This window comes from Lissotriton vulgaris, chromosome 1_1, assembly GCF_964263255.1.
Source record: "Lissotriton vulgaris chromosome 1_1, aLisVul1.2, whole genome shotgun sequence".
NCBI lineage: Eukaryota > Metazoa > Chordata > Amphibia > Caudata > Salamandridae > Lissotriton > Lissotriton vulgaris.
Genome location: NC_141685.1, coordinates 436,751,334 through 436,774,676, shown reverse-complemented (window position 1 = coordinate 436,774,676; position 23,343 = coordinate 436,751,334). Strand labels below are relative to the sequence as shown.

The 23,343-nt window shown below is 41.4% G+C and overlaps 1 protein-coding gene across 2 annotated transcripts in view; it reads left to right on the top strand.

The window, feature by feature from the left end:
• Window positions 1-23,343, top strand: part of LOC147747315 (cytochrome P450 2J2-like) — a 423,976-nt gene that overhangs the window by 1,269 nt on the left and 399,364 nt on the right. For both annotated transcript variants that reach the window (XR_015307548.1, XM_086953115.1), the window contains exon 2: window positions 4,572-4,734. Coding sequence is in view for 1 of the 2 variants with exons in the window: in XM_086953115.1 (XP_086809241.1) it covers window positions 4,572-4,734 (163 nt within the window). In the remaining variant the exon portion in view is untranslated. The remainder of the gene's footprint in view (window positions 1-4,571; window positions 4,735-23,343) is intronic.

Genomic DNA, 23,343 nt, shown 5'->3' with positions numbered 1-23,343 from the left:
GTGCGCCACACTGCGCCATATTTACAAAGTGACACATCTAGGCAGATGCGTCACTTTGTAAACCCCATAGCTACATTATACCTTCAACAGGTATAATGTATGAAGGATGAGTGTTCCGGCGTAAAAAAATAGCTTGTAGAAGTGTCGCCGCAACACTTCTACGGCCTCACTGCATCAAATTGTTACGCCTGTTTGAAGCAGGTTTACGGGGTGATGCAGGCCTTTTCACATGGGACAAGCCCCATATGAAATTACAAATGGATGGATTTATGTCTGTTTGCTGACACACTCCAGCAAAGCGCCTTTTATGCACGGACAGAAACGTCAAGATTCCTGATGTATCTATCAATCCTTTCGACATGGAGTGCCGTACAGTAAATACAGCGCATCTAAGGTGTTGCAAGCAGGGCGCACTGATAAGTGTTGCATCGCTGTTTTACTGCAGTAATGCAAAACTTTTCATAAATGAGGCCCTGAGGGCTTCATTTATGAGTTTTTGCCGTAGGGCAGCACTGCAGGTCTTCCTGTTGCACTGCCCTATGGCAAGAGAAAAGTGCAGGAATGTGCTGTATCTATCAGATACAGCGCATTCCTGTCCTTTTCACCTACGCTGGCACACAATGGGCTGCTGTGCGGCAACACAGGCACCTTTGCACCATGGAGCAAGGGTGCCTGTGTTGCTGGGCTGATTGTTTTTGTGAAGGAAGGTTTACCTTCCTGCACAAAAATAATCACAAGAAGCCTTTTCCTCTTTTAATGCAGCACAAATAGAAAAAGGAAAAACAAGGAGATATAAAGATATCTCTCCTCGTTTTACCTCCCTTACTCTTCCTCTGGGGAGGAGTACGTTTTTGGCTCTGCTTCAGACTTACCATTTCTTGTAAATCTGGGGCAGAGTCAAAAAGTCATGGATGTTCCTGGGAACGCCCCCAGCAATATCCATTGCACGCCCCTTTACCCCTTAAACGCAGAAAACTGTGTTAAAGATAATGATATTTACAAAGCAGCATGAAGCCAAAAAAGTTGCGTAGGAGCTGCTTGGTAAATATGGAGCAGGCTCCTTCACCACCGGAGCGTCACAAAATGTGATGCACTGGTGGCACAAGGGGCTTATAAAAAAGCTCCCTAGGGACATATGTACAAATAATTGGCGTTGGGTACCCCTTAAGTCATTTTACTTTGCTGCCCTACGCTAATTTGAAAGGGCAGGAATGCATCGTATTTACAAGATTTGCTACATTACTGTCCTTTCAACTAGCGCTGGTGCACAGTTAGCAGCCATGTTCCAAAGCAGGCACCCTTGAGCCAAGGTGCAAGGGGGTCTGTGTTGTAGGCATGATTGTTTTTGTGCAGCAAGGGTAGCTTCCTGCACAAAAACAATCACAAGAGGCATTCTCCTCTTTCTATGTGCAGAATGCAGCACATGTGGAAATAACTCTGGCTTTCACGTTGTCTATTAATAATGTCATTTATTGTACCTCGCAGTATCTATTCTATAGTGGTATAGTTCGGTTCCATATGCCAATATTAAGGGTCCTGTGTAGATGGGAAATTTATTTGAGAGTGAGATTTGCACTTGTCATTACTTTGAGTGTAAATGTGTCATTAAGTATTTCTTCAAGATTTGAACGCATGTTCAGTATCCACTACTATCATAGTATGGCATGTAAAAAGCACAGGGAGAAGTACAGGTATATCCAATTTAAAAGATCATAGTTTGAAGTTTACAGAGATGTTTTTACATCCAAACTGATACTTTCAATCTCACTTGCCCTGTAAATAAAGTGTATCTATTCACATCTAGCCCTAAGTTTGACTTGGTAAATAGAAAGGGGAGATGGAAAAAAGAGATTTCCTTTTGGTATGAGGCCTTGATTGAGAAAGATGAAGTCGCAGAATTAGAACTCAATACGCTGTGGGGGGGAGCAGAAGGTCTAGATTGCAATAACTTAATGGTCCTGTGGGGGGATTCCTTTAGTATGCTAAATACAGTAGTGAAGTCCGCTCCCCTAAAACGGAACCACCTATCCACTCTGTATAGAGCATATATATCTCCTAAAAAACTAGTAAAGATCACGAGCCTTGAATATTGCTGTCCACAGTGCAAATTTCCCGCCGCCGATGATCTGCACATGTTTGTAGAGTGCCCAAGACTTATACTTTTTTGGTCTAAAATTGAAGAATTTATAGTAGACGTTTTGGGCATACTTTTTGTGATTACACCGAGGATGATCCTCTTTGGCTTAGACGTAGAGTATCATCTCAATGATATGAGGACCAAATTCATTTTCTACGTAATGATCTTAGCTAGGCGGGAAATATGCAATGCCTGGAAGTCTGAAAATGCCCCTACTTTCTCTGATTGCCTGAAATATATTATATACACTAGTGAGTCTAATATGGCTTGTGATAGCTCTAGCCAAGATAAGATCTGGGCGGCCCTTGTGGCCTGGTGTAACAGAGGAGAGTATTCCGATGATTTCACCTGGGTACTGTTGGTGTTTAGTCCCCAACCTAACCAAGGGCTCTCCAGTTTAAAAGGTTTAGAGTGGATAAAGCCAACAGCTAAGACTAGAGGGGCTTCCCTTCTCCTCTCTCCTTTGGTACCAAATTTTCGACGCTGGAACATCGTGACGTTGGAAGGAGAGGAGGAGGTTCCCTATCTAAAATACCCACTATTGGTATATGAGGAATAAAATAAATAAATAAATAAATAAATAAAGTGTATCTATTATCACCAAATTCAAAATAATCCAATTTGTTGTAACAGATTTTGAAAAGCAACACATTGTGGAGATAATATTGGTGAGGATAGCAGAAGTCCAGTCACTTAACCATTTCGTAGATGTTCTTTACAAATTTGTGTTGACAGCTAGCCTTCCTTATGTATATTGGTAAGGATTGCAGAAGTTCAGGTACACCACCATTCTGTAGTTGTTCTTTACAGATTTGTTGTGGCACCTACCCTTCCTTAGGTATATTGGTGAGGATTGCAGAAGTTCTGTCACCTTACCATTTTGTAGTTGTTCTTTACAGGTTTGTTATGGCAGCTAGCCTTCCTAAGGTATATTGTGAGGATTGCAGAAGTTCAGGCACTTCACCATTTTGTAGTTGTTCTTTACAGGTTTGTTATGGCAGCTAGCCTTCCTTAGGTGTATTGGTGAGGATTGCAGAAGGTCAGTCTCTTTCCCATTTTGTAGTTGTTCTTCACAGGTTTGTTATGACTGCTAGCCTTCCATAGGTATTTTGGTGAGTATTGCAGAAGTTCAGTCACCTTACCATTTTGTAGTTGTTCTTTACAGGTTTCTTATGGAAGCTAGCCCTCCTTAGGTATATTGTTGAGGATTGCAGAAGTTCAGGCACTTCACCATTTTGTAGTTGTTCTTTACAGGTACGTGTTGGCAGCCAGCCTTCCTTAGATATATTTGTGAGGAATGCAGAAGTCCAGTCACCTTACCTTTTTGTATTTGTTCTATAACAGGTTTGTAATGGCATCTAGCCTTCCTTAGGTATCCAGGCTAACCACTGATACAAGATGCCCATGCTCTATATGCACTTCCATGTATGCTTTAGGAATGAGCAACCACTTGTTGTTTAAAAGAGGTTGTTCTGCTATACCCAAATGTAAATTAGAGAGCTTGATGGAGACCCTACAGCCTTCCCGCTATGGATGAAAAGGGATGGAGCCTACACTTTATCTCCGGATGATCTAGGTTTCCGGAACATTTGTTTTTTTGCTGCAAATACGAGGTCTAAATATGGAGTCTTTTGCATACAACTTAAGCTAAATGTATTTTTATCAGAGGTACATTGTACCAAAGCCCACTCACAGTGTGGTGCAATTAACTGTATCCAAAGCTCTGCAGCCCTTTATCAATCTGTGCTATGCAACCACACCCAATCAAACAGTCAGGGGTGTAGCTTCAGGAGGGCTGTTACACCCACCTAATAAATGTATCATTAAAAAAAATAGTTTGATACAGGAGCGTTCAGTCGGGTATGGTGAGGTGCCTGTCGGATTTCACCTGGGATTTTTAAATATTCACTCAAACATGGTTATAATACAGGGTTTTAAGTAACCCCTCATGATCAGAAATGTTGCTCATTCCGCTGGCCCTTAAACCTGATCGAGCGCTTATTCTCTTATAATAATTAACATTATATGGGGATGTGATTGTTGGAAAATCTGAAGGTCACCCCCCCCCACACTCTCCATTCTAACTGGACAAGCTACACCCCTCCAAACAGTAATGATGCCATCCCCAGCCATTGAACAGTGCTGTGGAGCTCCCATTCTAGTGCACTCACGAAAGTATGTCTGGCCACGATGACGAGAGCCACCATCTCATTTAATATTACTGTCTTTCCCACCATGCCTACTTTTGGGAGTAGAAATCATTGCCAAACTGAGTTAACACAAGAGGGACTGTTGGTCATTGTATAATATGGGCTGAAACTGAGGAGGATCTCATAACATGCAAATGTCTACCCTTGGCGTAAACAGGTCATTAATGGTGCAGATCCTTTATACTTTATCATTACTGCATCATACTTACTAAAATATTTTTCAGCTTTCAGAAAAGTATGGAGATGTTTTCAGTGCAGACATGGGGAGTTTAAGATTTGTCGTGCTGAGTGGATTACAGACTATCAAGGAAGCCTTTGTTCATCAAGGTGACATTTTTGCAGACCGACCACATATTCATACCTTCCACAACGTATCGAAAGAATATGGTAAGTTTTATTTTATCTGGTTGATGATTAGTCAGTCATTTTTTCTAAAATATTAAGAGCTTTTGTTATATACACTTTGATTTTAATCATCACCAAGAATATTTCAAGCCTGAGTTTGAGTACAATGAACATTTCTGGTATTCTCAGCATATCTGTGAATTTATAATAATCTTTCAATAAACTTAATTTGTAAACATACTATCTTATAAGCAACTCATTGTGAATCAATACAAGTATTTTGAGACTAACTGCCATTTACTCCAAGATTATCATTAAAACCCACAGGATATTGTCTTGACGCTTATTTAATGATCTGTTTTTAGATTGACACATGTAAGTCTTTTATATCTATAATATTGATATCTTTTGTTTTTATATTGTGTGTTTTATAAGAGGCTACATTTTCTTTTTTTGTACAAGGAAACCGTTTTATCATATATTAGCGAAATTGTGACGATCAACTGCATTAATAACAATGATTTGTTAGCTGTTTTCCGTCCCTTTTAAACTGGATTTATCTGTATTTCCTCATGTGTAATACTTTTGCATGTATGATGATCTTTGAAACTGTTTATTTATGCAAAATGTTTATGGTTCGGTGCCGAAATAAAAGATATCTATCTATCTATTCAAGTGGTTATTTTCATACTTCTATTTACATTTTCTCTTGATATTAATTTGTTCATTATACTTTCATTGAATGTCACAAACCAGTTTGGTGTATCATTCTATTTAGAATAGACATCTTCAAACTGTGGGTCGGGAACTTGGATGTTTTCTGGGAAGGGGGGCGGTGGGTGTTAATGAGCCTGCAATTACTTGCAAATGAAGATAGTCTGTATGCGCAAGAGGCGCGTTTCCAGGCTTTCTTCGTTTACATGCAGCAGTTAAAGTGTATACAATGAGTGTGGGAACTGTACTACTGAGTGGCACGGGGCAGAGTCAGTCATTCTGAACAGAGGGTCATAGACGTGGTTGAAAAAACGAAAATATTCAGCATTGTATTGGTTTTTCTCCCCTTTAGATACCGAAATAAAAGATAACATGTACAATCCTCGAATAAAAAAAAATCCTACTTGAAATAGTCAAAGAGACACATACAGTTTACCTTACAAAACCTTCAGTCCGCTAATGCAAACACTGCATATCTATGTCTGTGTGTGTGTGAGAAAAGAGACACAGAATGAAATCCTGATTGGTGCTGTGAGGAATAAATACATATAATTATAGTGCTACGAGGTCCCAGCCTGTGATTGAAAGCACTGTGAATGTCAATATTTTAAAATTGTATTACACAGTGTAAAACAGGTGGTTGCAAAATAGTATTTTTTTATCAAACAAGTGCTTTAAAGTTATATATTTGAATAATAAGCATTCATACTATATCTAGTGCAAATATTTTTATATGCGTCCATCAAAAGTGCGCACTCTTTTTAATGGACATATATATTACCTCTCAAAAAGAATTCATATTTGTCACAATGAGCTTCAAGTGATGTCTATTGTTTAACACATTTGCAGCTCGGTCTTCCCCCAAATCCCCCCATTTTATGCCTTTTTTTGGGATTGTTGGGGTCGTTTGCGCTTAGGCCACTGCAACGTTTTGTCCACATAAGGTGTCCACGTCAAATTTGCGTACTTTTTTTCTAACATCTTGAGGATTCGAAAGGTACCCAGGGTTTGTGGATTCCCCTTGAGGGGACCGAGAAATGCATCAAAATACAGCACATTTTTGTGTGTTTTAAAGGAAAAATAGGAAAAAAATGCTGCAGAAGAAAGCGTCAGTTTTTTCCCTACAAAAGGTATTAACAAAGTGTTTGTGGTGCTAAAATCACCATCTTCCCAGCTTTCAGGAACATGCAGAACTTTGTCAGAATACCAACATTTACTACACAGTTTTGGCATTTTACTAGGATATAGCCTAATTTTGCAATTTTTTGTGCTTTCAATCTCCTTCCAGTTAATGGTAGAAATGGGTATGAAAGCAATAATGGATCCCAGAAAACTATATATTTCTGAGAATTAGATAACATTCTAAATTCAACAAGTGGTCATTTGTGTAGATCCCTCAAGGTTTTTCTATGGAAGCTAACAATTGAAATAAAAAAAAATATTAAAATTGAGTTGGAAAAAACAGCCGTTTGTGCCAACGCTTTCACCTCTAACTTCTTCTAAGTTGGGAAGATTTTTGAAATGAATATACTGTCATGTCTGCTGTACCCTCCTGGTTGCAGAGATATATGGGACTTTTAGTTTCACCAAGAACCCGAGGTGCCCAGAGCCAATAACTGAGCTGCATCTTGCAATGTTTTTTCATTATATACCTGGTATATAGCAATTCATTTGGCAAAAAATAAAGAGTGAAAAAAAGGTACCAAGGAAACCTATTTATTTCTGAAATGGAAACAGATTATATAGAGTTTAGAAGCAGTGGTTATTTGCACATCTCTAAAGTTGTGGGTACTAATACAAGCATGTGAATTAGACGGCATTTTTCAAAATGACTTTTATTTACACATTGCCTTACATTTGGAAGGCAGAAATGCAAAGAAAGTCAATTGGTAATAACACTTGTTCTACTATTCTGTGTTCCCCTAGGTCTCCTGATAAAAATGGTACCTCACTTGTCTGGGTAGGCCTAGTGCCTGCGACATTAAACGGCCCAACACGCAACATGGACACATCACATTTTTCCAATGAAAATTGACCCTTTTTTTGCAATGTGCCTAGCTGTGGATTTTGGAACCTAGCTCAGCCGGCAGGCAGGGAAACCTAGCAGACCTATAGATTTTTTTAAACTAGACACCGAGGAGAATTCAGGATGGAGTGACTTGTGTGGCTCTCACTAGGTTCTGTTACCCAGAATCCCTTGCAAACCTCAAACTGTGTAAAAAGAAACACATTTTCCTCACATTTCTGTAATGGAAAGTTCTGGAATCAGTGGGGAGCCACGAACTTCCAGCCACCCAGCATTCCCGAAAGTCTCTTGATAAAAATGGTACCTCACTTGAATGGGTAGGCATAGTACCCGTGATAATAAATGGCCCAAAACACAACGTGAACACATTACATTTTTCCAGTAAAAACATACCCTTTTTTTTGCAATGCGCCTGACATGATTTAGAAGGCAGGGGGAACTTGAAGTTCAGGAAGCTTTAATAAGATGGATGGTTTACACTTCAGCCTCAGTAGTGCAGCCACTCGAGGCCAGCCAGGCTCCTTTCATCTCCTCCCTGTCAAACAACTACATTCCATCATTAGGGACAACCAAAGTGCAGTCCCAATATTCTAGTTAAGCTAACACTGATTTGCAATACATATCAGTGTTAGCTGTAATTGTAATATATAAGATCCTAAACAAGGAAACTAAACAACAAGGTACAGGATACTACACACCTCCCCCATTCATATCAAGAAAACAACCAAAAATAAACTTTTACTTCTTCTTTTAGGTAAGAAGTCTCTTAGCAACCCTAGAGGATCTTCTTACATCAGTTGTATCATTAACAGAATGATTTACATCAAGTAAAGTTTAATTTCTCACAACATTTTCATTTGTTTTAACAACTTTGACTACACGACTCAAATTCCAAATACGATGATCTTCTGTTTTTATGGCATTTTCAAAAAGTTTAATAACCTTCAATGGTAATGAAAATCTGGAACCTGAAATAAAGACACCTCACAATGATTTTTAATTCTGATTAAATCCCCACCAGATCAACAGTTTTCTTTGTAGCTTTGTGTGAATCTAATAGATATTTCCTTTTAGTAGATAAGTTGTGCTCCTTGACTTATTTAAACTCTTCTTTTAGGTCATTATTGCTCAAGTCATTGACCCAGGAAGGAAAGACTAAGGCATTGGTTTTTCTTCTTCTGAACAATTCAAAAGGGGAGAAGCCTGTGCTCGTATGAGGAGTCATTCTATAATTCTTTACCTTACAAAGCACTTCTTGTTTCCAACACAAATTGTTCGCAATGGCACGCTGAATGGTTTCCTTCAAGACTTTGTTAAATCTCCTAACCATGCCATTGGTCTCGGGATGGTGCAATGCTGGTTCATTGTGTTTGATACCTCTTTCTTTTAAAAATTCTTCCATTTCACGGGAGACCAGTCGCACTCCATTGTCTGTCAACCCTGAATTCGGAAAACCTTCCCTCTCAAACACACCTTCCAGAAATGTAATAACATCACGTGACTCAATAGAGTTGGTAAACGCAACTTCTGGCCATCTTGAAAACATGTCCATAAGATTTAAAACATACTTGTCAGAACTTGCATAGCGAATGGGACCTAGGATATCAAAGGCAACTTCCTTCCAGGGTTCTTTCGGTATGTCTCTCATCTTCATGGGTTGCAATCTACATTTTAAAGTTTTGTCTGCATTGCAACACTCTCCACAATCTTGCACCACTTGTTCCACTTGAATATCCATCCCAGGCCACCAATACATCAGCCATAACCTCTCTTTTGTCTTGGAGATCCCAGGATGGCTCTCATGGGCTAGAGAAACCAGACCCTCTCTAAGAGATAAGGGAGAAATAAGTCTCATGCCCCTAAACACAAGACCACTTTGAAGAGATAATTAATCTCTAAACTCTCCAAAAGGTTGGTAAGACTTCATTATTTTTGTCTGAGTTATACCAATCACTCCTTATTTTTCCTGTCGCCTTTTGTAGTACAGGATCTTTATCAACTTCAGCCAACCATTCATCCTCACTAACTGTACCTTCTCTAATCAGACAAAACATCCAAATTCTCATCTTAACTAGCAACATTCTCAGTGACATCAGTCAAGTTGACCAAACGGGAGCAACAGTCTGCAACCCAATTCTTGGCACCCGGAACATATTCCACATCAAAATGAAATTCTTCTAAACCAATTACCCAGTGCCTTATCCAAGAAGAGACTGCATCTATGCCTTTCCTTTCAAAGATCTCTTTAAGAGGCTTACGATCAGTTTTCACCTTAAACTTGCTCCCCCACACAAATCTTTTGAGTTTTTGTACCGCCCAGGAAACTGCTAGGGCCTCTTTCTCTATAGCTGAATAATTCAGTTCTGCCCCTCTGAGGCTTCTGGAGACAAACAAAATGGTCTTTTCTAAAACATTATGTCTTTGTAACAAGACAGCCCCAAGACCCTTTGAACTAGCATCAGACATGACTATGGACTCATGCCCAGGCTCAAAGCTCTGAAGACTGGATGCCCCTCTAAGCATTGTCTTCATTGTGCAAAATTCTTCACTCTCACCATTCCAAACAAACGGAATGCCCTTCTTGAGAAGAGTCCTCATTTTTTTTGTCTTGTCAGCAAAATTTGGAATGAACTTGTTTTAATACTCAGTCATACCCACATTTTTTATGATCTCTTCTTTAGATGAAGGAGTAACTAGATTGTTAATGGTTGCAATCAGATCCTTTTTTGGTTCAATTCCAAGTGGAATTATCTTGTGACCAAGATAGTCTATTTGCTCCACATTGAATTTACATTTACTGGCTTTTAAAGTAACGCCATTTTCCTTGAACCTTTGTAGCACCTCACATACCCTTTGATTGTGCACAGTATCATGTTCACCATATATCAGAACATCATCTTGATATATTTTAATACTTGATAAACCTATCAACATTTTTTCCATTACACGCTGAAAAACAGCAGCAGCAGATATCAGTCTAAATGGCACACGTACAAACTTAAACGTGCCAAACTGAGTTACAAAAGCTGTTAGTTCTTGAGAGCCATGGTGAAGTCTAACTTGGTGATATGCCGAGGTAAGGTCTACCGTTGTGAAATATTTTGCCCCTTTTAACATGACCAGCATTTCATTAATATTTGGAAGAGGATAGTGGTCCACAATTACGTTTTTATTTAATTCGCGCAGATCCACACAAAGGCAAACTTCACCATTAGCCTTCTTCACCATAACTACCGGAGCCAACCATTGGGTAGCTTCCACTTCTTCTTGATACCATTTTCTTTTAATTTGTCCAGCTCAGCTTTCATCTTTTCTTTAACAAGAAGAGGTACACCTCTGACCTTGCTCACAACTGGTTTAGCTCCTTCCTTAATTCTAATTGTGTGTACATTTTTTTTAATGCAACCCAGATTTTTTTTAAACACTTCTGAAAACTCATCCACAAAATTGGGTTTAAGAGACTCCACACTATTCACTTGTGGAGATTGTCTCAATTCAGCTGAGGGAGTGTCATTGGGGTCCAGATATATGCCGAATTCTTTTTGGTGGATTCAGCAAATAAGAGAATCCCCCCTTACAAGAACATACATTTTTCCTGCAGTATATCTATCTTTGAAGTGATTTGAGCCATTAAAGTATCCTACAAGTTTGATGGTTTGACCACCGTAGCTCTTTGGAGAAATGTCAGGTTTAAATAACTTAACCTTGCATGCTAAATTTTATTCAAAGAAATTTTGGGAATCAAAGTTATCTTTGTCCTGGAATCAAATAACATGGAAACAAAAGCACCATCGATGTGAACTGAATCCGAGGGACCTCCTGTACCATCTTGAACTTGCATGATGATCTCATCTTCAGAAGTATAATCAACTAATTCACAAGTTACTTCTGGGATTTATTTTGTATTAGAAGAGTTAGAGCTCCTGCAACAAATTGAAAGATTACCTTTCTTCCCACATTTCTTGCAAAAGATTTTCCAACCCAGGCAACCTTTAAAGTTAGTATAATGTCCGGTATCACCACACCTATAACATTTCCCAGAATTGAATTGTTCAACATTACTATAGTCTTTCTGCGGTGGATGTAAAGCATTATTAAAGTCTTTCTGAGGCCTATGTGAAGTGGAGCTATTAGAGTCCTTTTTGCGCACAGTAACCCTTTTGTGTCAATTCTTCTTTTGAAGATGTACAATTCTTCTTTATTTCTTCAACACAAGCTTTGCTGTGTTCAAAAATCTTGGCAAGGGACACAACTTCAGAAAGAGATGGTTCAACTTTATGCCAAACGCACTCTCTAGCTTTTTTTACACAACACCCTAGCATGAACTGATCACGCAGTCTTTCTTCAGTGTTAACACCAAAAGAACATGTAGAAGCAAGTTTCCTTAATACAGAAACATATTATTCAACTGATTCTGTAGTGTAGTTCCTATATTCCCAATAGGCTCTGCGCATTGGAATAACATAAACGATAGTGTACACGTAGGACTGAGGTCGACTAGGTCTCTATTGAATATGTTAGACTTAATTATGAATGCCAGCTATCTCAGAGGTCACTAGAAACTTTCTCGAGTGAACAGGAAGGTATTAACTTTCCTGAATAGACAAGAAGGGATTAGTTTCTGACAACCGCATAAACATGGCAACTTTGCTCCCCCAGAATAAGGAGTATATCTCCAGAGTCGCAGAAATAATAGATAGCTATTTCACTCAGTCAATCGTGCATGCTTAGTTTCACCAGAAGTGCAGAGAAATAGAGAGACGGCGTTTTCAATGAAAGTGGTTATTTATTGAGCAGCCTACTTTCTCTTGCAAGAGAAGTGAATTGCCACAATTGTAATACTTGTCATAAAGTAAAGTGCGTACAGTAAAATGAGTAACATGAAATAATTCTGTAAAATCATTTATATGGTTTCTAAGCCATAAGATACTCAAAATGGATAAAATACATACAGCGATAAAATAATGACTAAACGTACTCAACTGGTGTTTCTAAGATACGCCTACCCCGGTGTACCTAACCTAAGCCTAGTACAGGGAAGGAGTAGATGAGTTATAGTTTTTGCCAAGAATCTGAATGAAGAATTCTCTGTGGGTCTAATCAGCTCCGTACCTTGATTATAGAATGAAGGAGGTCTTGTATCTCTCTCTCAGGACTCGATCTCCCAGCAACCCGCAAGGGTGCCCGGAAAACACTGGAACTGGATTTCTCGGCAGTAAGGGTGGGCGTAGTTCGCGTAGTAGCGCTACGTGAAGCGCACTTCGCACTATGCGAATTTCACGTAGCACTACGCGAGCTGCGTAGTAGCATGTTCGCACTGTGCAAGATGTGTTTTCAATGATTGCACAGTGCGGACAAGCATCCGGCACTGTGCAATCATTGAAAACGGCATCTTGCACAGTGCGAGCTGTAGTTTTCTGCTGCTCGAGTGGATTATTACTCGAGCTGCAGCTTTCTCAACGCAAACTGGTAGTTTCTCATTGAGAGCGGTCGCGAGCATGCACAACCACTCACAATGAGAAACCTTACCTCCCTGCGTTGAGAATCTCGCCGGGATGTAATTTTGCTTGCTCGCGGTCGCGAACATGACGTTCAGGACCGCGAACAAGCAAAAAATGAGCGCTTCACTACACTACGCTGCACTACGCATGTTCGCACTGTGCTACGTGCAGCTCGCGTAGTGCGAAGTTGCGCAAACTTTGCAAACTCCGCGAGCGTAGCGTAGTGCTTCGCCCAGGCCTACTCGGCAGGAGAAAAGACAGCGTCTCTCTCAGTGCGTCAATGGGAGGGTCGGCTTCCTTCGGCACTCGCATCAGCAGGGCGTCGGGCAAGTAGATAGCCGATCTGCTCCAAACCACTGTGTGTTGCTTAAGGCAGATGCTGGTATATTTATACCTGGAAGGTGCCGAGTTTGACGTAAGGTTGGGCATAAGGCATCACTAAGAACTCTCAGTTCTTTCAGGACTCCAGGAGTTCTAGGACAAATCAATACAGAAGCAGGGGAAATTCCCGGGCTGCTGGAGGCTTGGTTTGTTTAAGAACACGTTGTGTTTTCTAGGAGTCTACGGGAGTAGCCTTGCCATATTTGGAATGCATTGGCTATGTCTTAATATGGGTATGATTCTTATGCCTATATAAGGGTGTGATTTGATATAACCATCTAAGGGCATGAAATCGGGAATATTTACTAGAGTCCTAGAATCATCTACAACGCCCACTCCACGTATAATGTCCATCATTACTAAATACTAAGCAATGTATAAGCATATCTAAGCATGTGTTTACCATTCCACCCCAAAATACATAAAACGCATTTCAAATGGTAGATACACGAACAAATGAGTATTATACTGTACGTTTTCAAGCAGTGGTATCATTCAGATAATGCATATATTGTACATTTTAGAATGTTGACTGAATGAATCACAAAATTTACATTTATGAAATGGCTCTTAATACAGAAGAGAAGGTCGAGACCATTTCATCACATAGTTATACAAGACTGTACATGTGCTAGAGACTTTGTATAAATATTGTCTCCAGAGTTTCGAAAATAGAAATCTTGTTCTCTAAGAATGGTTCTACTTTAAGCAGATTATCATGTGCCAAAAAGGTAAATATTTTGGGAACTGGAAAAAAATCAATTTTGCTCTCTGGGGAAAAAAAAATAGTTCCAAAGTTTTTTAGGTTCTGTTTACCAAAACTGAAACCCGAATTCAGAGTTCAGGAAACACTGTGTGCTCGTATTTTCAAAAGGTATTCTCGTTGTTAGGAGAGAAAATTAATTCAGAAAGGCTGGTAAAAAATTTGTCTACAACAGTAGGTGAAAGTTGGACCAAATCCGAAAAAGTGGAAATAGTGCATATGTGAGATGCATTACCATCAGCGTTATCTGGATCAGCAATGTTCACAGAAGGTTGTACCTGTGTGCCGTTTTCATCTCGTACCTCACCACCACCTAATCGTAATGGTGAGGTCTCAACAAATGCCGTCATCAGAATGGGTAGCCGCTGGGGACAACACGATGCATGAGCCATTACCAAACCAAGCAAAGTATCGACATCCATAGGTACTGCTGATGGAAGTGTGAGACAGACGTCTAACACGCATTCTTCTCCGCATAGCAGGCATCGTAGAACAGGTAAGATGCAATCTTGCCAGATTGGTCTGAATGAAAGAAACCAAGTAGTATTCAGATCTCTTAGCCGAGCCAAGCAGAGGACTTTAGTAATCCGCTTTCGGTATTGTATTGCTAGGATCGTCTCTTCCATTGTAGCCTGAGTTTTGTCTGTGACTTGACTTGCCATATCGGAGCAGAAGGAACAAAAATAAGATTCCTGGTACAAGTTCCAAGATGAGAGGCAGGCCGCCGAACACTGAGTGCACGAAATTCGGGAAGATGCTCAGGACTGCTTCAAAGGGTGCTACCAGTCCCAAAAAATTGTCTTAAATGCATGTGCGATGCCACTGGTATCGACATGTTTAAGATTTGGCTTAACATTTCTACGAAATGTACGGGGCAATTTGTCGATAATAATGTATGTATCTCTGCTGCTGTCCTTTCAACTTGCAGGTCATACGTTTCTCTAGACTAGGTTAAAGGCACAGTTGTTTGTAAAAGAATAGACTTCATTCTGCTTAAAGTATCAATTCGAATAGAAGAGATATTCAAAGAAGGCCATATTGCTGCCTCCATGTCTAGCTTGTTGTTTGGATACAATACTTGCATACAACAAGTGACCCTGGAAGTAACGCTCACGAGATAGGCCGTTCCTGGCACCATGCCACAACAGCTGTGGTCACTTATTAGAACGTAGCTGCCGTCGGAAAGCTGTCAGAAAAAAGGCTCTATCTGTGTAGCAGGGGTGCTGTGCAGGTGGCATGAAAGGTTATTTGATGATATTTGATATTTTTGATATTTTGAAGGTGTATTTATAAAGCGCGGCGTTCGCTCCGGAGGGAGCATCATGGCGCTGAAAGTCCCTAGAGCCAGGTTGAGGAGTGGTATGGGGGAGATTAGATGGCAGCTTTGGTCCAGTCTTCGGGCAGGTTAAAAATCCATGTTTTGAGAAGTTTTCTAAAAGGCTTCTCTAGGGTCTGTTGTCTTAGGTGCTTGGGCATGCTATTCCAGGCTTTGATGGCCAGGGAGCTTAGAGTTTTCCCCCCTTTAGACTTCAGGTTGAACCTGGCAGAGGACATGAGATTTCTTGTGCGGAGCGAAGAGAACGACTCGGGTTGTAGTGTGGGAAGCGTCTGGTTAAATATTTAGGGCCCGTTTTGTTAAAGGCCCGAAAGGCAACAATGAGTATCTTGAAAAGTATTCTCTTGTGCAGGGGTAGCCAGTGTAGGGTCTTTAGAGCTGCGGAGATTGAAGATATGCGGGGTAATTTTAGGACAAGGCGGGCGGCGGTGTGTAGGACGCTTTGGAGCTTGGAGAGAGTGGACTTCTTGGTCCCAGCCAGGAGTCCGTTACAGTAGTCCACACGCGAGATTATGAAGGCCACTGTAACCGTTTTTCTGGCCTCGAGGGGGAGAAAGTCAAAAAACTTTCTCAGAAATTTAATTATGCCAAAGCATCTGCCAGACACGGTCATGACGTGTTGGTCAAATGAAAGATCAGAGTCAAAAAGTACCCCGAGGTTTCTAGCAGTGGTGACGGTCTGGGGGGGGGCAACAGAGTTATCCGGCCACCAAAGGGCTGGACAGAAGGAGGTGTTCTTTCCGATGGGGAGGATCTCTGTTTTACTAGAGTTGCACCGTAGGTGATTGGAGTCCATCCATTGGAATACAGCAGTTAGGCAGTTTTTGAGATTGAGCTCTGCGTTGTTGGAGTTGTCGTCTAGGGGTACGATCAACTGAGTATCATCGGCATACGAGGTGACAGGTATGCCGAATGATTCAATAAGGGTGAGGAGAGGGATAAGGTAAATGTTAAAAAGGAGGGGACTTAGGATGGACCCTTGAGGTACTCCAGAGGAGACCTTTTTCTCTTTAGATTGAAAAGGGCCCAGGGCGACAGTTTGGAACCTGTCGCTGAGGAAAGATCTGATCCATGATAGGGCTGTGTCAGAGATGCCAATGTCCATTAGTCTGTTGATCAGGATAGAGTGGGATATGGTGTCGAACGCTGCCGTGAGGTCGAGAAGTATCAGAATGGCTTTCTTCCTCTGGTCTTGCAACGTTTTGATGGTGTCAGTCAATTCGATCAGAGCAGTTTCAGTTGAATGTTTAGGCCGGAAACCGGATTGCTGGGGATGAAGTATGTTGTGGGTTTCCAGGTAGGATTTGAGTTCTTTGTAGACTAGCTGTTCGGTTATTTTACCCAAAGCTGGGAGAAGGGTGATTGGACGGAGATTGGTCAAGTCCACTGGGGATTTGTTAGCTTTTTTCATTAGTGGTTTTACTACACCCTTTTTCCATAAGCGCGGAACAGATCCGGAACTGAGAGACAGGTTGACTACGTCATTGATGGTAGGGTTAATCTCATCAATGATTTGATGGAGAATCTTGGGGGGACAGGGGTCGGAGGGGGAGCCGGATTTGCAGGATAGAATTGCATCTCTGGATTGGGCTAGAGTGACCGGGGTGAAATTTTTAAGACTGCCAACTGACGAGCAAAGTTGGTCGGGATGGGGGGTGCAAGGGGGGATTGGGGAGGGGGGAAGTTCTTTTGGATGGAGGCGATTTTTTTTGTCGAAATAGACTGAGATCTTGTCGCAAAGATCTTGGGATGGGGGAATTTCGGGTTGGAGAGCCTTGGGCTGAGTGAAAGTTTTTACTATCGAAAATAAGGTTTTTTGTTTTTGACTGGCTTCTGTGATGGCTTTTACGTAGAAAGTTCTCTAGGCTGCTTTAATGTTAGCGAGGTAGTTTTTCCTCTGGTGGATATAGGCGAGGCGGTCGTCGTTGTCATAGGTTCGACGCCATTTACGCTCAGCTTTCCTGCAAAGTAGGTGAGCGGAGGCTAAGTCAGGGGTGAACCAGGGAGCGTTGTTTTTAGTTTTCTTCTGAATTTTGTCAGGGCGATTGGTGGGGCTCCGTTTTGTAATTTCTTGTGTGATCCAGTTATGAAAGAGTTCGGCATCCCTTTCAATTTTTCCGGAAAGAGGGGGGAAGTGGGCTTGAAGAATGGGATTAAGAATAAGGTTTTCCTGGACGATTTTCCAGTTGACAGAGTGGTCGCGATGAAGATTAGTTTTATTGATAGTTTGAGGGTGGCTACTAGTGATGTGGAATGGAATCAGGCTGTGATCTGTCCATATCTGGGGGAGGGGGGGTTGGGTGGTGAGAGAAAAGAGATTAGAGCAGACACCGTCGAGGGTGTGTCCTAGTAGATGTGTGGGCAACGTGACACTTTGTTGAAGGTGGAAAATTTCAAGTGTCTGAAGGAAATTACTGGTTTGAGAATCGGATGGGGACTCAAGGTGCAAATTAAAGTCTCCTAAGAGGGAAAAATGAGGATAAGGAAGTGTCCCAGAGCGTCGTTAAGGGAGTCAAGGAATTTGGAAGCATTGCCGGGTGGGCGGTAGATCAGATCACCTGAGAAGGAAAGGGATTGACTGAGTTTGATGGAGAAGCCCATACCTTCTGTATCGGCGAGTGGGTCTAGGCTGAAAGTATGACAGTTAAAGGTGTTTTTAAGAATAATTGTAACACCTCCGCCTCTTCCTTTCAATCTGTCCTGTCTGTGAAAGGAATAACCTTGGGGGAGTGCAATGGCTATGTCTGGGTTGCTGTCTTCTGTGAGCCAGGTTTCGGTGATCATGAGACAGTCTAGGTCGGAATCTATGATGAGGTCATGGATATCTTGGCTATGTTTACACATAGACCGGGCATTTATCAGGCCACCTTTGAAGGATGGTAGAGAGTTCTTGGGTGGGGGTGGAGTTGGATGGGCTGGGGCGAAGGTCAGTGACCAGCGGCATTGAGTGCAGCAAGTCGAGCCGACTACCTTTGAAAGGTCAAGTTTGCAAGAGCAATGGAGAGTGCCTCGGAGTCGATGGAGGTCGCTAGACAGGTACCTGATATGTGAGGGGATTAGGGCAGGGTTTCCTGCACCTGGCGCGGTCTTGGCGCGGACGGGCGCAGACGGGCTTGCCTTAGGCGCTCCCGCTGCGCACGTCCGCTGCGCGTCCTGTGCATACACATATCAGGTGAAGGAAGTGGGCGTGGCCTAAAAGTGGGCGGAGTCAGCGCGCACGCCTGGACTGATGGCGGCTGCTGAGAATGAGCGAGGTAAGGCGCGGCAGCTATTAGGATCAGCTGTGCGCTGATGGTAGTGAAAGCGCTAAGGTGTGCGTTGTCTTAAAACACATCAAAGTGACACCACACAGAAGAAGAGAATAAAGTTTTTTTTTTTACAATTTTAAAAAACACAAGCGAGTACCTCCAGCTCCCGGCTTCCGCCTCAGGACTGGGTCAAGGGTTTTCTGTTTGCCGCTAGAAATCAGCGGGTTAAGTACAGACGGCAGGGGGGCGTGGCCTAAAAGTGGGCGGAGTCAGCGCGCACGCCTGGACTCATGGCGGCCGCTGAGAATGAGCGAGGTAAGGCGCAGCAGCTATTAGGATCAGCTGTGCGCTGATGGTAGTGAAAGCGCTAAGGTGTGCGTTGTCTAAAAACACATCAAAGTGACACCACACAGAAGAAGAGAATAAAGTTTTTTTACAATTTTAAAAAACACAAGCGAGTACCTCAAGCGAGTACCTCCAGCTCCCGGCTTCCGCCTCAGGACTGGGTCAAGGGTTTTCTGTTTGCCGCTAGAAATCAGCGGGTTAAGTACAGACGGCAGGGGGGCGTGGCCTAAAAGTGGGCGGAGTCAGCGTGCACGCCTGGACTGATGGCGGCCGCTGAGAATGAGCGAGGTAAGGCGCGGCAGCTATTAGGATCAGCTGCGCGCTGATGGTAGTGAAAGCGCTAAGGTGTGCGTTGTCTTAAAAACACATCAAAGTGACACCACACAGAAGAAGAGAATAAAGTTTTTTTTACAAGGCTCTGTGTAAGTTAATTCCTTGACACAGAAGTGTACCGCTTATTGAATTTTTACAGTTGTTACCACTCTCAAGACCTCTTTCTTGCCCCCACTCCAACATCTATATGTGTAAGGTAAATTCCAGGTTGACTTGATGTACCCTTTACCCAACCTTTCATGTAGGCCTGCTGATATATACTTTTGGCAATATTGAAACTGAAAAGTCGTAATCGGAATTGTAATGGTGCCATGTATTATCCATTCAATGACAGGTCTTTCGGAGACTGTCAATGGTAATCTTTCTAGTTTTTCAATGCTCAGCACCGTATAGTCTGCCCCTCTTTGTGCCAAAGAGATTTGTTTATTAGTAAGGTTATAGATAGAAAATAATGACGTTGTGTTTATCAGACGCCATGGCACGTAGCCTGAACGCAAATTTTGTAACCTCCAGCCAAACTGTACAATAGAACGTACTTGGGACTGGCCATGTTGTAACATTAGCATATCCTGTTCTATTATATCAATAGCAGATGATACAATGCTGTCAAGTGAATACATTCTGGAGTACAGAGTCGTTAACCCATTGTCCACTACAGAAAGTGATTTTCCAAATTAATACGATCAATTTCTCGTATTTTTTCTGCAGTTTCAATTTGCATAACTTTCCAAGCTTCATTGTAAGCTGCGTATATACCGGCGTATATGAAACGTTTTGAAGCTGTTTGCGAGGTTCCAGTTTGAAATCTCGCAAGTCAGCACCTTCTTTAAGTAAAGTCAAGTGTTGCTTAATTTCAGGTAGTGTGGATTTCTGTAGCCATTCGAGGCATAGTTTTCCTACACTATATGTTGTAATTATCCCTGGATGTTGTCTCTGGGAATATCTTGGGTCTGGCCTATTCTGTTTGAACTGGCCTACTTTGTTCAGGAATCTATCTTGACAGTTATTAGTGTCTGTGGGCCAGATCAACCATGTGCTCCAATTAGGAAGTGTTCTGTTTTGTTTTAAAATATGGGATAAGTCTATCTCCACTACTGTAGTGCTATTACTATCAGGTATGGGTTTTGGTATAGACGGTTTGTTTAAGTCTTTTATCCTGGCTAGGCCAAGACAGGTCGTTTGTTGAATGGTGTTTTTCAGGAACATTATTTGTTCTGGGATCATGCAGGCTCTGAATAATGATTCTAAACTTTGTACCTGCCATTCTTTTGTACCCCAAACTGTTTTTGTCTCAATGTTGTTTTTCTAAAATTCAAAACCAAACGTAGACATTGTTTCATAAAATCTTTCAGAATAAATCAGTTTAGTATTTGTCAACATGTTTTTCATTCCTGTCTGATTCATAATTTTAAAATAAAAAGTTTCTGGACCAGTGATATTAAATCCTGAAAAGTATGGGAATTTTTCATAAAATGTTTTTGAGCTGCCTTTTGGCGGAGTTGGACAATGTTCCCATTGATTATACCTTAAAACATTTCTAGGATTTGCTGATTTATGCAAATAATGATGCCCATAATGATTATAGCAATACATTTCTTCATAATTTGATGAACCTTGTAAATAATCATGTTCTGTATATTTAGCTGACATTTCTAAATCTGACATCATATTGTTAATATTTTCAAAGTCACAATCGTCAGAGAAAGTACTAGGTGATACAAAGTCACTTAAAGAAATCTTGAATTGATGTGGATATTTCAAGAGTTCAACCGGGCCATACATGTCGTAATCAGTAGTGTCCCACGCTACACCACCAGGTATAGGAATGGCTGTGATGTTCACTGATGATAGTTCTCTTTTTCCAATGTGAGAGGATCTGTGAGGTTTTAGAACCAAGTTGATGTTCTGACTTGCTGTGTCCATTGTACTATATTTTCCATAAATCATTCTTCCCAAGCTTAGAACCAAAATGAGCCAGAGCAGGAGGAAATGTACACCTAACACAATCCACAATTCAATCCATGGTGAAATCAGATATGTTTCCCCAAGTTGATGAAAGAGTTCTGTAATTTTGTCTTTGAAAGTTTTGTTTGCTGGCTTGTCTTCATGTTCACTTGGATCATCAGAAAAGTCATCGAAATTGATGAAGTAGCCAGATGCAGTTCTGTTAATTGTTTGGATGGCATCAGGATTGTTATTAATCTTTGTAGTTGCTTCTTCCTTTTTCATATTAGCATTGTCCGAGGCTACATCAATGTAGACAGGCGTTTCTTGATGAACTGTTGCAATTTGAGTTTCAAGAGGCACAAGTTCTAAGACTTTATTGCATAGTCCTTTTTTATTCACTGCAGGTTCATCAAATGTGATTAGTCTCCCAGTTTGAACCTCTTGGATTGTAGCAAGGTTTGGTCTTCTGCTACTTCTTGGGAGTCCACTGGGCCTACTACTTATTATTGGCGACATGGTTGTGGCTTTACCAGGTCAATTGATATAACTCTGTTTTCCCTTTTACCAGCAAGGGGCGGTAGTACGACATATCTTGTTCCGCTGATAGCTAAGACAGGTACTGCTTTTTCTAAAGATGTCCCAAATTCCTTCTTTACCGTGATCTTTTCTCTGACCAGATCCCCAATCTTTGGAATCCAGACAGGTCTTGCTGGGACAGGTGGTTTTTCTTCAGTGGCCGGGGGCTTTAGCTTTGTGTTACTTAGACTTCTTCTCGTTTCATTCAAGTCCTGTAAAACAGCCAAACGATCTTTGATATCAAACGCTTTTTGTTCCACCACTGAAGTTTGACAATCGAGATCTTCGATTATCATTCTTGTACCAAATAAAAGTTCATACGGAGTGATTTCACCCAGAAAATTTCTTGGCAGATTATTAAAACTACGTTGGACACTTATTAGATGTTTGACCCACTCATCATCCGAACCTAATACCCTCGCTGTTATAGATTGCTTTATGTCACGGTTTTTTCTTTCCACTACCGCATTTTTCTCAGGATGGAATGGACTAGAGTACCGCAATGCAATGCCCAAGCTGGTCATGGCCTCCTTGTAAGCTCGAGAGCTAAACGCAGGACCCTGGTCAGAATGTAGCATGCCAATTGCGTATGTGCCGATAAAGACTCGCAAATCTTTTATAACAGTTCTGGCGTCAGCCGAGCGCTGGGGCCACATCCAAATGAATCTTGTCTTAATATCTATGGGATCGCATTTGTCTGGTCGGACGCCTGCATGTAGATAGTCTAATGCTGTCTAATAGAGGAGTCTGGGCTGGTTTTACTGTGCTAGAGTCTGATATCTGGTCCGGTTCATGACTGCGATCTCTATTGCAGTCCTGACAATCCATTGCAAAGTTAGAAACGTGCACGCTCATTCCCGGCCACCAGTATCTCGATTGCAATTCTATTAGAGATTTCAGGATCTCTTGGTGCCTCAGACCCATTCCCATGTGTGCTTCAAGTATCAAGAAGACTCTACGGTTCGTGTTTGGAATTACTCTATCTCCCACTCCAGGGATTTGAGCAAAAGGAACGGAGTTCGCATCAATTATGTATGTATTTTGAGTGGATAATTTAGAGGTAACGCTGCATAATTGCCTTCTATAGAGGCTTTTACTGCTAGTAGCGTTTCACCATCTATTTGTTTTTTAGAACGCTTTTTTGTAGCTATGGAAGCCGGTTGACCAGTTTGGCTTTATTAGCCAATGAATTCCCTGCAATGTGAACGCCATCACGTTGAAGACTCTGCGTATGTATCACGTGAGTCTTTCGTAGTTCTTTCTGAAAAAGAACTACTTGTTCCCAAAGCTTTTTATGCTTTATTGTGCAACTTCTTTCACCTTTGTAACCATTTTCAATCCAGGTCTGCATTTAATTATTGTAAGATTCGACGCAGTAATGTGAATCGCACATTTCAAGCGCCATCTTAAAAGCATGTAGTTCAGCTCGCTGAGCTGTACAGTTTCTGAGCGGTTCAGTTTTAGTGATTAACGGTCTAAAT